The sequence below is a fragment of the Pelecanus crispus genome, chromosome 1 (assembly GCF_030463565.1).
Source record: "Pelecanus crispus isolate bPelCri1 chromosome 1, bPelCri1.pri, whole genome shotgun sequence".
In the NCBI taxonomy this organism is placed as follows: domain Eukaryota; kingdom Metazoa; phylum Chordata; class Aves; order Pelecaniformes; family Pelecanidae; genus Pelecanus; species Pelecanus crispus.
The window spans coordinates 69,944,699-69,961,433 of NC_134643.1; the positions used below are offsets into that span (position 1 = coordinate 69,944,699).

The 16,735-nt window shown below is 39.1% G+C and overlaps 1 protein-coding gene across 3 annotated transcripts in view; it reads left to right on the forward strand.

Moving 5' to 3' along the window:
- The window catches only part of ERC1 (ELKS/RAB6-interacting/CAST family member 1), a 296,882-nt gene that overhangs the window by 102,718 nt on the left and 177,429 nt on the right, over positions 1-16,735 (forward strand). For all 3 annotated transcript variants that reach the window (XM_075706947.1, XM_075706956.1, XM_075706964.1), the window contains 3 exons: positions 5,543-5,680; positions 6,986-7,126; positions 8,109-8,249. In XM_075706947.1, the coding sequence (XP_075563062.1) occupies positions 5,543-5,680; positions 6,986-7,126; positions 8,109-8,249 (420 nt within the window). The remainder of the gene's footprint in view (positions 1-5,542; positions 5,681-6,985; positions 7,127-8,108; positions 8,250-16,735) is intronic.

Consider the following 16,735-nt stretch of genomic DNA (forward strand, 5'->3'; position numbering starts at 1 on the left):
GAAAGGCAGGTCCTGCTTGACCAACCTGATCTCATTTTATGACCTGGTGACCCGCCTGGTAGATGATGGAAAGGCTGTGGATGTCATTTACCTGGACTTTAGCAAAGCTTTTGACACTGTCTCCCATAATATTCTCCTTGGGAAGATGGCAGCTCATGGCTTGGACGGGCGTAGTCTTTACTGGGTAAAAAACTGGTTGGATGGCCAAGCCCAGAGAGTTGTGGTAAATGGAGTTAAGTCCAGTTGGCAGCCGGTCACAAGCAGTGTTCCCCAGGGCTCTGTTTTGGGGCCAGCCTTGTTTAATATCTATATCGATGATCTGGATGAGGGGATTGAGTGCAGCCTCAGTAAGTTTGCAGACGACACCAAACTGGGTGGGAGTGTCGATCTGCTGGAGGGTAGGATGGCCCTGCAGAGGGACCTGGACAGGCTGGACCGATGGGCCGAGGCCAACTGTATGAGGTTTAACAAGGCCAAGTGCCGGGTCCTGCACTTGGGTCACAACAACCCCATGCAACACTACAGGCTTGGGGAAGAGTGGCTGGAAAGCAGCCTGGCCGAAAAGGACCTGGGGGTGTTGGTAGACAGCCGGCTGAACATGAGCCAGCAGTGTGCCCAGGTGGCCAAGAAGGCCAACAGCATCCTGGCTTGTATCAGGAATAGTGTGGCCAGCAGGAGCAGGGAGGTGATTGTTCCCCTGTACTCGGTGTTGGTGAGGCCGCACCTGGAATACTGTGTCCAGTTTTGGGCCCCTCAGTACAAGAAAGACATTGAGGTGTTGGAGCATGTTCAGAGAAGGGCAACAAAGCTGGTGCAGGGTCTGGAGCAGAGGCCTTATGAGGAGCGGCTGAGGGAACTGGGGTTGTTTAGCCTAGAGAAGAGGAGGCTGAGGGGAGACCTTATCGCTCTCTACAACTACCTGAAAGGAGGTTGTAGTGAGGTGGGTGTTGGTCTCTTCTCCCAAGTAACTAGTGATAGGACGAGAGGAAATGGGCTCAAGCTGCACCAGGGGAGGTTTAGATTGGAAATTAGGAAAAATTTCTTCACGGAAAGGGTGGTCAAGCATTGGAACAGACTGCCCATAGAGGTGGTGGAGTCACCATCCCTGGAAGTGTTCAAAAAACGGGTAGTTGTGGCACTTTGGGACATGGTTTAGTCTAGTCTATCCTTGATTGGTTTAGAGTGGACTTGGTAGTGTAGGTTAATGGTTGGACTGGATGATCTTAAAGGTCTTTTCCAACCTAAACGATTCTATGATTCTATGATTTATTCTAACTTGAAAGTCACTGGTACAATAGAAATTGTTTTCCAAGTGTTCAATTTACACATACCCTAGGGTTGATGATGGTTCTACAAAAGGATTTCTTGGTTGAAGCATGATATCATAAAATCATAGAATGCTTTGGGTTGGAAGGGACCTTTAGAGGTCATCTAGCCCAACCCCCCTGCAGTGAGCAGGGACAGCTTTAACCAGATCAGGTTGATCAGAGCCCCATCCAACCTGACCTTGAATGTTGCCAGGGATGGGGTCTCTACCACCTCTCTGGGCAACCTGTTCCAGTGCTTGACCACCCTCATTGTAAAAAATTTCTTTCTTATGTCTAGTCTAAATCTATTCTTCTTTAGTTTAAATCCGTTATTCCTTGTCCTGTCACAACAGGCCTTGTTAAAAAGATTCTCCCCATCTTTCCTATAGGCCCCCTTTAAGTACTGGAAGGTCGCAATAAGGTCTCCTCGCAGCCTTCTCTTCTCTAGGCTGAACAATCCCAACTCTCTCAGCCTGGCCTCAGAGGAGAGGTGTTCCAGCCCTCGGATCATTTTGGTGGCCCTCTTCTGGACCCGCTCCAGCAGGTCCATGTCCTTCTTGTGCTGAAGGCCCCAGAGCTGGACGCAGTACTCTAGATGAGGTCTTACCAGAGCAGAGTAGAGGGGCAGAATCACTTCCCTCGACCTGCTGGCCACGCTGCTTTTGATGCAGCCCAGGATACGGTTGAAGATCTACTATAACCTCTTAACTAGAGAAATTTGGGAATCTAATGGCCTTGATGGGTATTAAACTAGATGTGTCTCATTTAATTCCCCAGGCTGTTTTTTCTTTGCATTTCCATGGGGTTTTCAGTGAGATTTGCAAAAAGTAGGATGCTTCCTTGCCTTTGGAACAGAATGCCAGGGGAAACTTCTCTTGCCTCTGCTCCTGTGCTTCAGGGTTGGAAGGCAAACTAATTAGTTCCACACAACTAGGAATAAATCACCCAGGTTGAAACATGATAGTGCCTGACAACTGGTAATGTTGGAAAAAAAGATTTCAGTAAATCATTATTGATGAGGAGATTGGTATGCAGAGCGGATGATTCCAGTGTATGTATGTCTACGTTTACAGTAAGCTTAGTGTTGCTAACTTATCCATAGATTGCTGTTTTTACCCTGCAAAATAAGTATGCATGTCAAGAATAAAGATTGTTAATAATCCAATAATAATATATATTTTTTTATTTTACCTTTATAGAAATTTTGTACAGTAATACATATTCCTTATGTTTGTAGAACATTTCAGAGGAAATTTATCATCATCCAAATATTTCAAGACTAAGCAGTGCTAGTTCAATCATTGCCCCTTTATATTTTCCAGAGGGCTTGGAGATTCCATTGTGATTTATTTCATCTTTTGTTGTGTAGAAAAGAAAGACTGCATTTTGGTTATCTGTTTTATTTCTATCCATTATTTAAGAATGTATTCAGAATTACTTTTTTGGAGAGGTTGGGTAGGAAAGAAAGATGGTAAACCAAACATGACGTGCATTCTGTATTCATTTTGAAAAGGATTCTCAAACTACTTGCAAGGACATAATAGCAAAATTATTCATTAATTAACTATATGGGCAAAATGTAGATAATTCTTTGCTTTTTTTCTTCAGTTTATATAATTTTGGAGAACCTATAGTTTAGCTATTATTTGTTACAGTAATGGAGGTTTGGGAGAAAATGGAATAAAGGCAATTATTTTATTGCTGATTGTGATTTCATAAAGGAAATTTTGCATCTGTGATTTCAATTTGGATACATCAATTGATCCAATTCTAGTTTTCTGCAGTTTTAAGGGCATGTCCTTGTTGGGAACCATCCGTTATCTGACCCCGCAAAAGGCACAGTTGTAGGTAGAGTGGGTTTTGTAGGTAGTACCTAGCTATTAGTGTGAGTTTACACATTTCAGTTGTACCTGCTGTTGCCTGGATGATAACGAAAAGCATCATTCATTACTCCAGACTGAGAAGTATTCATGTAGACTGAAAGAATAGGCAGGTTCACACTTTCTACACATTACTTTTTATTATTATTATTATTTTTTATTTGGTATACGGGAAGGTACAGTTGCAATGGGAAGATGCAGCAGTCATATATAGTACTGTTGTACAGCTGTCATCTTACTCTAGTCACAGTAAACAGTTACTGAAACACGAAAATGCATGCTGTGCTTGTGCAAATGCTTGTGCTGCCTTGGCAAGCATCTTAATATATGCTAAATGTGAATTATTTAGCTGTCTCTCGTGTATGGTTTGCTCACAGCAGAAAGTCACTTTGCACTATCCCCTCTTCAGCCAGTTGGAGCCTTTGCGAGAGTGTTTCGCCTCCAGAAGTAAACACGAGTCTAAGAATAGCTCAGCCTTCTTTGTAGTATATTTTCATGGTTGGCTGTCTAAACAGCCAGCCTGTCTAGACAGCTGACAACACTGAAAGCTCCTAAGGTCAAAAGCAGCCACGTAGGCTACTCTTGGGGATGCTACCTCCTCAGTAGCTGTATGTTTGGGCACCAGGAGAACTTTTCAGTTAGAACTAGTAAGGTTCTCTCTGAAGCTCCATGGGCTGGCAACAAATATATGCTAATAAGGCATTAAATAATAGATATGAGTGTATAAAAAAGGAACTTCCAGTTCTTACCGTTATTTCTGGCTCACATGATATATCACCAGTTATGGTTTTTTGGTCCTCTTTAAAACTTGTTTTGTAGTGTCATTTGTGTTGTGCCCAAATTTAAATTTTACGCATAACTTGGAGGCCTCATACTTTTTTCTAATAGAAACTAATGACAAGGATAAACCAAAACCAATTTCAGTCCATTCCTTAAAAAAACAACAAAAAAACTTACATAGTTCTTCTGCTATCAGTGTAGATTGTGTACAAAGCTGGATTGTAAGTTTACATGTGCTTGCATAAGAGAAATAAAAAAAAAATGGTATGAAGAATCTTATACCAGGAGACTCCTTCCATGGTCGTGGGTTACAGAGGAACATTAGCAAGGGTTTCCTAGAATTAGGTTGCTCTTCCTCCTAGCTTCCACTTGTAACATATTTACCATTATTTGTGACTAGATGTTCAGCCTCCTGCAAAATCTTTTACATTTATCATTACGGATCTAGACCATTTTCTAAAACTATGCTCCAGGTGTAATTGTAATAGAGATAGCAAAGTAGTAGTAGACGTGTCCAAATCACCATTTGTTCTGTAATCACAGCAGCTCAGTTTTTTCCATGGTTGAAGAGTAAAACCTGGGGATAGTTGCTCTATTTCCACTAACCAAGAAGCTGCTAACTGCTGTAAAACAGGTGAAGCAAAAAGGCTAGTTAATGCTTTCATTGAGTTTACTAAATACTGGACTAGGTAGCCTTTGGGGTTGCCTGGTTACATTCTTTCTTAAAAACATCTTTGAAAGAGTATCTTGATACAAGTGTTTTGGAGATAGGTACCTTATATGCCACATATCATTCACCAGTTTATGATGTACGTTTGCTGAAAGAAGAACTTGTCAGCAACAACAACAAAAAGGAACCAACTGAGAAATCTGTACCCAGTTTAATCCTTTACTGATAAATTTGGTTTCAACAGGTTATCATAATGTTAATGTGTCTGTTTCTTGTGGTGTCTGTGTATGCATAAAATGGGTTTAGCATTAGGTCTTCTCAGTCTGTCAGAAGATATATTCAGAACTCATAAATTGATTGAATTCTACACCCACAGAAAACAAAGCTGATTTATTTTCTACCCAGGGAATGACACTTTGTGCTAGTCCACCATATAGCAAACCACCATGTAGGATGAAAAAGCGCCATGCCAGTACAGTAAAGAATATGACAGTACCAAAGGAAATACTTAAAAGCGTACTTCTTCACAACTTCCTAATTGTTGAGTGCCTTTTTTGGTTTACATAGGCAGTAATGTTTTTCTCAGCTTTTTTCCTTTTATAGTGTTAATACATCGATCGTCCTTCAGTCACACAGCGCCCAACATCCTTGGAAATTAGGAATAATACCCTTTCTTTGCTTCTGTTGATCTTGTAAATGTTATTTAGACTTCCTTGCTCTGAATTCTTCCCCGATTATTGGAAAGATTGCCGATTCCTTGCTAATATTTGATGTAGGATTGTAGGAACTAGGCCTTTGCCCTCTTCCTTTGCTTTAAGAATATTTTAGAGAGTTTAATATACTTGTAAGATGATTTTGGATGGTTTTGCTTGCTATTTTCTTAAAATTGACTCCTCTTCTTTCAGATTGAAAATCTTCAAGAACAGTTAAGAGACAAGGAGAAGCAAATGAGCAGCTTAAAGGATCGGGTGAAATCCTTGCAGGCTGACACCACAAATACTGACACTGCCTTGACCACGCTGGAAGAAGCACTGGCAGAAAAAGTGAGTACGGAGAGCCTAAGGCCCTTCCTTCGAAAGGTTCTTTGGCTAGTAGCCCCCCTCGAGTCGGCTGTGCCGTGTGTTTCCCGGGCTCTGAGCGGGAGCCCCCTGCAGCGCAGCCCCTCAGGGACGCCCTTTCGGCTCGGCCACCTGAGGAGGGGTCGGGGGAGCGCGGTGCCGCCGAGCCGCGTCCCCCGCTAGGGGGCGCTGCGGGACAGGCGGAGCGGCGGCCGGGCCGCGCGGGGGCCCCGCCAGCCCCGCCGGGGGCGCGCGCCGGGCGCGCGTCGCTTCGCGCCAGAGGCGGGGCCGCTCGCCTGGGCCTGGCGTTACCGGCTGCGCCGTTGGTGCGGCTGGGGGATGCCGTGCGTGTCAGCTGTGGGTTCGCCTGCCTTTTCCCTTTTTCCACAAAAAAAAGTATATATCTCTCTCTGTTCTGGCCGGTACTTTGTTTCCTTTTCTCGTCTCTCCTCAGATATTTTAATAAGAAATTCATTTTTCAATTTTTGCTTTGTTTTTTTAGTTCCCAGTATTGAATCAAAGTGAATACTTAGCCTGGTGTAGCTGCGTTTCCATCTCACTCTATTTGCAGCTTTACTGTTCTCATTGTACATTTTTATGCTTGCCCAGTTCTCAGGAGATAGCTGACTGAGGGAACAGCCTTGTCTGTTCTGTTTTGGTAGGGCAGCTTTTCGGAATGACTCTGTGGTTTTTTTTCTTGATTCCTGGAGAACCAGGGGTGCAGCTCCTTTAGTTTGTCAGATTCTATAAATGTAACGCTATGGTAAAAGCTTTGCCTGAGGTTGGGGAATTCACTTGCATCCCTTCAGCTTCCATGATAACCGAGACTCCCTTGATATCTGGTGTACAGAAAAGTTGTGTTGTTGCTTTTTCTTACTGCACATCAATCCTGGTGTCACATACGCACTACACCCCTTCTCTCTGAAGGGCCGTAGACTTAACTGTGTATTTTGGAAACATAAGATGTAAATAAGTGAGGAAGCAATATATAATGTATCATGGCCTAGGTTAATTTTGATTCTCGGAACCAGATAAATTGTGTTGCGTTGTAACAGTACTGTGAACTTTCAGAGATACAGAAAGCCTCATACTTATTAGCAATGAATCCACAGATTTCTCCAGTTTCCTCCTTCTCGAGGGATCTGTTTTACAACAGTAAAGAAAAGAAAATGGCAATATCCTACACTCCTCCTCATCATCATCTACAGTGTGCAAGAAGTGTTGTGATAAGAAGTCTCAGAAGTTGAACTGACTAAGAGATTTTCTTCACAGAGTGCTTTCTTTTGTCAGGAAAGGACCATTGAGCGCCTAAAGGAGCAACGTGACAGAGATGAACGAGAAAAACAGGAAGAGATTGACAACTACAAAAAAGACATTAAGGACCTGAAAGAGAAAGTCAGCATTTTACAAGGAGATCTCACAGAGAAAGAGGTTGACCAGCAGAATGAATCTGTTGTATTAGAATTGTTTGTTGTATATGTATGTGTTATATTTGATATGAAGAAAACTGTTCCTTCATAGGAACGGTCCTTCAGCAAGTTTATCTAGTAAAATATATTGTTTGAGTATTTTTCAAATATTTCGGAATATATCAGAACTTCTTTATTTGCAGAGCTTTTTTATTTTCAAATGTTTCAGAACTACCTTTTCATGCATAGCACACAGTCTGCTTATTTGCAGCAGTTAGTCGTATTAGTAGTGAATGACCAATGGTCAATGATGGCATTTACTGGAGCTGTGCTTGTAGACGACTGAAGGCAGAAAACAAGCTTGTACCTGTCTTAATATAGGGAGGAAAGGACAGAGGTTGATCAAAGCTGTGGGTGCTGAAAGCATGCAGATAGTGTTTATTCAAAAAATATGCATCCAGGAAGTGCTAAGATTTTTGTCTACATGGAAGTCAACATTTGACAGGAAAAAAACAACACAAAAATGGTTCAGAAAACAAGAAGCTGAGATGTCTTTTGGAGTTAGGTAGCATGAATCAGTTTCACTCCATAGCACCAGTATACAGAAAAGCTTTGAATGCTCTCAGTTTTAGATACTGTGGCCAAATCTGCTAACCCCATATGATTTTTAAATATGATTTTATTTAAAACCAATTTTTCTTAAGCCTGACTGTCATTGAGGCACAAGTTCCAGTTTATAGAATCTTCCATCTTTAAAAATTGTTTTAAAATGAATCTACACAAGGTTTTATTTTGATCCTGAAAACCTGAATTAAATCAAGCTGTCTTAAGTCAGTGACATGAACATCCTGACAAAATACTTGTTCTAAGTCAGATCCTGAACATAGTGTGAACAGAAGGAAGAAAATAGGAAGAACATAGGAAGAAAATAAAGACAGAAAAGAAACTAGCTGTTGCACGTAAAGAGTATTTACTTGATAGTTATTTTGCATCTTTTATTTTAGTCATCCTTACTGGATCTGAAGGAACATGCTTCATCCTTAGCTTCATCAGGACTGAAGAAAGATTCAAGACTCAAGACACTGGAAATTGCATTGGAACAGAAAAAGGAAGAATGTTTGAAAATGGAAACTCAATTGAAGAAGGTAATCTTACTTCATATTTATATATGTGGTGTCAACATTCAGTGTTAGACAAATTGGCTGTGTCTACACAGAAAACTTTGGGTCTTAAGTTTGAATTCTGTGAATTGCTTTTCAGCAAGAACTGTGAAGTTGTGTCCATGCAAACCGTATTACAAGCTAAGCCCATCAGAAAGTAACTTCAGACACTGGTGCTGATTTTGGACTTCATTTACATGCAATAACAGTGCTGTTGACTTTTTTTTAACGGATACTGGAATTAAAGACTTAGTCTGCTTCAGTACAGTTCATAGCAGTAATTGTGCCATTAAACTGGTGTAACAGTGAAAAAATTAACAGCTAAACATTTTGCATATCAGTTATCAATGCTTGTAGGTGTTAATGTGATAAATTCAGATGCATGATTGGCCCGGCCCATAGGAGTGCATAAAAACAAATGAAAAGAGTATACCAGTGAAGTGTGTGATCTTTTGTTTTAATTTCATTGCCAGTCACAGCTGATAGTAGGAGTTTGCTGTTCAGAAGAATAATACTCTATTACAAGCAAGCTATTTCATTTGAACAGAATCTTGGGATTATGTTTGTGTTGCAAGCCTTCTTTATTTTAGCTGTGAGTAGCATAAATACTGCAGTGTTTAGAGGAACATTGATTTGATTTTAACTTTTTGATTTTAAAAGAGCAGATGACAAAGCACAAAATACACTAACTGAAATAGTGATAACACTTCTATTTGTAAAATTAGAACAGGACAAAAGGCAACATGTTTTTTTAAAAGAAATTTAAGTCTTAGATTGCGGAGTCCTAGCTGTTTCTTTACATCTACCCAGCAAAAGAAGGAGTGCCTGTGCTGTAGTTTGGAATTCTGTCCTAGTTTGTCAAATGAATGTGACATTAAGTTTTGAGTCATCAGTTAAGACCTGTTTAGGATTTCTGCTGTGTGGGCGCAAGGTGGGTGTTAATGCACCTGAGAACTCTGTGTAAGTGAAACTCCATGTACGCATATCTAGACCCATGTTTGCCCTTCTTTTTAATTCTACTGCACAAAATAAACAGTTCTGTTATTCAGCATCAGCAAAGCACAATAGCAAGAAAAGATAGTTGTGCACATTTAATTGGTCACACAGGCTCTTTTCACTGTAGCATACAGTGGGTGAGTACTTCAGAAGTCCTGAAGGACCTTTTCATTTGAATTCTCTATCATGAAATGCAGTTCCACGCTTTGTCAGTGTGTTACTGATAATGAGTCAAGGAATATATTGTAGCTAAGATTTGCCAGAGATTGTTATAGCAATTGGATGATAGTAGTAGTTTGTAGGTAGACAGCTGCAGTGGAGAACATTGTTACAATTACTTTAAGGAAGAAAAAAAAAAAAAAGTACTAACTGGGAGAGCACGTAACAAGTAGGTTATGAAAAACCAGTTGCGGAGATTCAATTAACTAGGGAATGTGTCTGTATATTTACCATTTGTCAATGTACTGCTTTTCACTGCTTCCCCTGGGATTGCTTTCCTCCCTATAAGCAGCGAGTAGATCAGTAGTATAAGCGGGTGTGGAGATCGACCAAAATCTGGTGAAGCACTCCTAACTAAAAGACAAACATGCAGTTAATTTGCACTGCGATGGCAGCTCTTCTTTGTAATTCCTTTAGGCCTACCCCTGCTCATTCCATTTTAGAGAGGAATAATTAATAGCTGGTATCCAGGAACATTACATAAGGACACTGAGCCAGTTCATAAGAACATATATTTTTATAATCTAATCTCTTCTTTTTCAGGAAATAATTAAGAGGGTGAATTATTCTCCTGTGATCCTTTTCCTGAGGGTCAAACTGTGAAAATGGCTCAAATGTAAAGAGCACTATTAATTGTACAGGACAGCTATGGGACAAATAACTGTATTCTTAATCTGGTTCTGAGAAAAATAATGAATATAAATTAATTGTATTGTAAACACAAATAGATTTGCATCTTCCCATCCAAAGATGCTACCTAAGTCATTCAGTCAGGATGGTTTCAGTTCTATAAGCAAAGAAAATTGATAGCCTACCATTACCTATGTGCAATATAAAGCCCTTCCATAATACTCTAGACATCTGCTCCTCTGCTTCAGGCGTTACTGCTTACTAGGGCATTTGGACAATTGTTTCCTGTGCATAGACCCTAAAGTACTCTCTCAAGTCCTACTGAGACAAAATCAATACCTTGTTCCCTTTTTAAGTACTATGTCATGTTGGACTACTGCATTCTTCTTATTCAAGGGAAAATTCAAATTCAATGGAAAGATTTTTTTGGTGATAAGAAAGTCAGTCCACAATGGCTTTTTGTAAAGGAATTGAAGCTCTAGGACCCAGGTATGCTTTCGTGTAATTAACCATGCATTTGCTGTCCTCAAGCTGTACGAAAGAGCCCACTTCCACCACTGATCCTCCTTGCTTTCTGGAACCAAGTCACGGTTACTCTTAGTTACTCAAGAAAATATAGTTAGCAACCACTTGAATATGTTTTATACTTATGAGTAAGTTTAGATATTTCTTTAATAACCTTTTTTTCCAGCTGTTTGTAATGTGCCAATTTTTTTGTCACTTGCAGAAAAGTAGAAAAATGTATTTTTAAAAGCCTTTCTCTCTTTAAATGCATTGCAGATATTTATTCAGGCAGTTTGACATTTTCAAGGTGGATTAGTTCCTTGTCATCCTTGAAAGAATTATGATAGCTAATCCAGCTCCAATTTAAAGCTTCGAAAAACTCTGTTTTACACATCTGTATTGTTAACCACTGCAAATAACTGTCACAATTAACCTTAAAACTAATGGCTACATAAGAGCATTCAGTTTAAAACCAAATTAGAGGTTTATTATGTTGAGCTTTATTACATTATCTTAGTGCTGTTTTGCATAAGACACATGCAGGAAGGACTCTCTTGTGTAGCTCTTAACAGCAAATGGCAAAAAGCTTTTTCTTTACGTTGTTTCCCTTACAGTTTGAACAGAGATGTATCGAACATCAATCTTGTTTCCCTTGCCTCTTATTTCCCCTGAACAGTTTGAGTACTTTCAGTTAAATCTATTAGCCTTAGAAGTTAAGAAGCTGACAGAAGAGACTGGATTGGACTGCCGTGAAGCTATTAGATAAAAAAGATTTGGGCAGTCCTTGGAAAAAAAACCCTCTTGCTAATCTCTAAACAGTAAGTCTTTGGGGAATCATGAACAGTGCAAACTTCCACTTTTTCTGTAAAACGTGTTTAACTGAAATATTATTAACTAAGTGGAGTGCAGGAAAGTTGCTGATATTATTTTTCTTTCCACATAAGCAGTCTCCAGTGTCTGACTAGGTGTCCAATTCTCATTGTTACTATTCCGCTTCTTACTAATGACTATTTTATATTGATCCCTGTCTTAGCGAATAAAACTGCAGTGTTTTTCATATTCGAGGTTGGGGTTTTTTAATAATGATACTATGGTTCTGCAAATCTGCATGCTTAATGTTCTAATTATTCTACTGTCATCACTTCTGTGCTCAATTATCAGCCTGCTGCCAGCAGGAGATACTATGGGAGATTCTGAATGCTGAAAGCAAGCCATAAATCCCTGTTGAGTTTACATGGCCTGGTGTCCTGCCTTAAATAGTCTTCTTTTTTGCTGAGGTGGAATCATTAGAGAGAAATCACACACAGGGGGTTCTATCCCTGTTTTTCTGTGAAGTGGTTTTATGCTGTGTGGGGTTCTTTTTTTCCTCTTAGGTAAACTCTTTTTTCAAACTTCTATTTTAATGTAACAGCTTTATATTAAAAAGTTTTCTTCTAGTTGTTTTTCATCAGGATATGCTTTTTCTAGCTTTTTCTGTCTTGTCTTTCCCAGCAAATATGCTCTGTTTAATTTTGTTTTTCTAATCTGGGAGAGACCAACTAATACTAGAATTTGTTCCAGCAAAGATAAGTGGATTTTTGTCTGTCTTCATTTCCAGTGCATAATATTTCTCCCTATAGATATTTTCCTTATTTGAAAGGGATCAAGGTTAGAGAAAAGAGAGAGTCCAAAACCATATGTTAACAAACTTCTCCTTGGTGCAGTTCTAGGAACTTTTCATCAGAGAATGTTAGCAGTGATTCCCTGCCAGGAAAATACCTCTAGATTCAACAGGCTCACTCAGAGGATGTTTTTTTTCTGCTGTGGTGTTCTTCCTTCAAGTTCAGGAGGAGTGTCTTTCAAAAGACAGGAAAAAAATGACAGAATGAAATGTTGACCCAAATTCTATGTTTCCCAAGATTTAGCTTGGTTAGTCTAATACAGGCTCTGTTGCTTCTTATTTTTGTGACCATGGATTTCCTGCCACAACTGAAAATATTACCGATAATATTGGTAGATGAGATAGAAATACTATTTTTTGTTCTCGGCTGGTGATTTCTTTTTTCAAAGAAGGGACCATAAATGATGTATTCAGTGTAGCAACCTAGAAAGAAGGTGGCTACCAGGGAGATCAGGATGTCTTGTAAAAATAAAGAGTAAAAACCCAGCAATTGTGTTCAGCGTTCAGATAGTATCAGTTACTGAATTAGTTTTTCTAAACCATTTAGCTGTCTTGTAATTGATACAAGTGAAGCACTAGAAATTAAAGTCCTGCTCATCCTATAAAACTGTCATCTGTAAAGCCAAACACAGGACTACATTAAGTGTTTGAGAACTGGACAAAATTGTTAAACTGAGAAATCAAGATCAAGTTTGGAACTTGCACGAGGGTAACTCTCCATGTTTCTCATGTTTCAAAAGCTGGTTAGTAATACATGCAAAAACCACAAATTAAGATTCTGTCGTCTTAGTAAATTAATGTTGCAGCTATTTTTTTAAATTCTTCTCTTGTTGCATCTTTTCTTTTTCTCTCTCACACTGTTCCTATCCCAAATTTTCCCCATCTTTTCCTATCTTCTTTCTCCCTTTAGCACTCTGAAGTTTTATTGAGCCATCCATCCAAGCCAGTAAGTTCCCTGGCAAACTGAGAGGCTATTGCCAACCACGCTTAATTTTCTGTGTTGCATGTGTATTCACCTGTGCTTTTCTGTTTGGCCAACACAGAGTATACTGGTGAATTACTTTAGTAGCGGGTATGGATAGTATGGATACAAACAAAATGCTATGGTATATCTGACCAGTCATGCTCAAAAAAAGCCTTCTAAGATGCTTTTACTTTTTGGCTGCATTGATCTAACTTCATTATTGTTTGGACAGCTTAATGTTGTGCCAATGTTTTTCTTTCCCTTTGCTGCAGTTGCTTGAAGTGTCCTGTAGCTTTTCTTTCATCTCCATTGTCTGTACATTTCAGAGCAAGAATGTGGAATTTCCATGCAAATCAAGCTTCTTGCGTGAAAGTAGTCTGTAACACCATGTACAGCAGTGCATTAGAAATAATAATTAAGTTACAGCAAGTAAAAGATTGCTTAAAAACTTGTGTAACCATTAAGCTCGCTGGTACTATGTCAGTTTAATTTTGGATCCTATTACCAGCCTTCTGTTTGATGTCAAAGAGCACTCCTTTCAAGGAGTGTTTGTATAGTAATATCTTGACACTGTAAATTACGTAATCCAAGGTGGTTTTCATCAGAGATTTCTTTTGTGACTGTGTGCATAAAAAATCATGTTACAAAACTCAGAAGGCTGATACCTGTGTTACTCTTGACAATGTTCAGCGTAAATGTAGCTGTCTATCCTGACAATCATTGTCTGAAGGTCAGAGAATTCCTGGTGCTTTTAATAGTTCAGGTTTTGTGACATCCTGTATTAGAAACTATTTGAGTAGAGCAGATAATACAATGCATTTATGGGACTAGATTTGGGAAAAGAGTTGTGCAATAAGGAAAAGTATTTTGTTAGGACTATCAGAAATAACAATGAATACTCAACTAGGGCATAAAAACTCCTACACTGCATTTTGAGTTAGTTGTTATATGTAAAAACCGTCATTAATAAATATTCTAAGGTATTTCGTGCACAAAGATTAGAAAAAATACCCCATTATTTTCTTAAAGGATATAAGATTAACAGATATGTCATTTGAAGGATTTCATTATTTAGTATTTCATGACAGAGAATATTTTTTTCCCCAAAGGTATTGTGTGTTCAGGTATGAAAAGCAGACTCCAGACTTTTCTGGTAAATTGATACATTCTTCCCCTTCAAAATAATTTGCCAGCCTCCTAACCTGTTGATTACACTGGTACAGTCTGTTACTAAACTTGCTTAATGCATCCTATTAAATAGATTCTTTTATCAATTGTTTATGGTTTTGCGAAACCTTTGAAGTTTTTTATGTTGTTTGATTCAGTCTCAGATTTTGTTTGGTTTTGTGTTTTTCTGAAAGAAACTCTCAACCATAACTTATGCTCACTGTTTTCAAGAACAGAATATAGAAATATGTTGGGTTTAATTTTTTTTAACACTAGTAGTTTTTTATTAAAAGATTTGGTCCTTGTACCAGATGTTTTTGTCACCCCTGTTTAAATCTATCTAGAGGCTAAAGGTTAAATGCATTGTCTATTTGTATGGGCTCAGTAGAGAGAGAGATTTAGCAATGAAACTTCCCAAAGATTCAACCTGTGCTGGATATACCCCATCCTGGAGAGGGAGGAAGACCTTCCCATTGTCTCCATTGCCACAGCCTCTTCCCGGTCTGGTCGTCTGAGCAGGCAGCAGCAATGCTAAGTAGGCTGTTCACCAGATAGCATGCTGGGCAGCTCCTTGAAACAAATACAGCAGAAGCAAGAATCACCATCTTGATGTGCACAACAGATCAGGACAAATAACCTGCTAAGATTGGAAGCCGGTACTGAAAGCTGTTGGGAAGAGAAAAACAGATTGGATTTTGCTGGGAGCACGAGTAGATAGAATTACCAGGAAAACTGTGCTGACCTTGGGACTCGGGGAAGACATGGTATGAGGAGGGGGTTGCATATGGGCAGGACACATGGGGCTACAGGTGTTGGTGGATAGAACTAACTGTGCAAAAAAAGCCCCCAAACCTGAAAAAAAGTGGTAGGAAAAGGATGAGGAGATCTGGCAGATTAGGCGAATTTGCCTGGGTAAGAGGAGTGGAATTTGAACCTGGCTAAATAATGTTGATAAAAGGTTGGGGAAATGAGATATGGTACAAAGGGATTGCACTTAGTGAAAATAGTCAGGAGAGTATGCACCCAGGAGAGCGTATTCTCTATGAAATCTTTAATACCGTGCAAAATTTCTGAGACTCCCCGTTACTCTGAAGTCAGAAAATACAAGATGTGGGAACAGCCTATGTGTTTTATTCCCCAGTATGATATAGTCAACATGGAAGGTAAGGTACAAGAGGCTGTGTGGTGGCTTTTAAAGTTCTGGTCCTCTTGGTTGTTCGTGACAATGTCAGCATCATTTCATGCAATGGAAAGTTGGAGGGGTTTTCCCCCAGATTTTCTTATACCTAAAAAATTAAACTTACCTACTCTACCCCTCCTGGAAGCCTTGTTACGGTAACATTCATTTTGAAAAATTAAATATCCAAAAGCTAGGAAATGGACGATGCAACATTTTGTGGCCTTTCTTATTTTACATTGCGAGGTAGTTATAATATTTCAAACTAAAGTTTTGTCTGCCAGACTCTTGCAGTTTTCAGTATTGTGTGAAAAATGCTCAAAGAATGAGCCAGAGTTATATAAGGAAGATGATAACCATCTAGAGAAATTAGATGATAAATTATTTTTTTAATAGTAAGAAAGTGTTGAGAGAATAAGGCAGGATATTTTTGCATCTCAGTTTTTCACCTGCACAACAGGCATAATAATGCATCTTCATTTCCTACTGGTGGTGTTGAGAAGTGTAGTTAGTTACTGTCTACCAAGAAATAGCCTACAGTCATGATTAGTATGATAGAAACAAAATTGGGATTTTTTTTTAAGTGTCATTTGTGTAATTTAGAGTAAATAAGGCATAGAGCCATATACTAAATATAAAAAAAGAAATACTGACTATCTGCTTATTGCTTGAGTAATTCCCTTCTGTGCATTGAATGAAGCGCTGTTTCTGTAATACCGTAGCCTGTGGTCAGGAGAGTAAAGCCTCGTTCAGAGGAGGCATGGGTAAGGGGGTTGAAGTACACTTGCAAAGACAGCCATCATCTGGGCATTTCCCTTCTGTCTTTGTACACTTTTGTACACTTTTTGTGTTGGAGTAAATTCCAAAGAGAGAAAATTGTTAATGTTTAATAACAACTATGGGAACTCTCATCTTTCCGAAGAGATCCTTTTTTTTTTTTTTCAGTAATGGGTTCTCTTAAGGCATCTTCCTCTTATTTAGACTTTCAGCCTTCTTTATTAAATGATTCCAACCAAATGCTTGCTTATTCAGTGTCAAAAGTTTACAGTCACATTAATAGAGACTAACCATTCAAAAGATTTTGTTAATAAAAAGATAACAAATAACTCTTTGTGACAGCCTCAAGTTTTCTGGTGCATAGTACATCAGAGAAT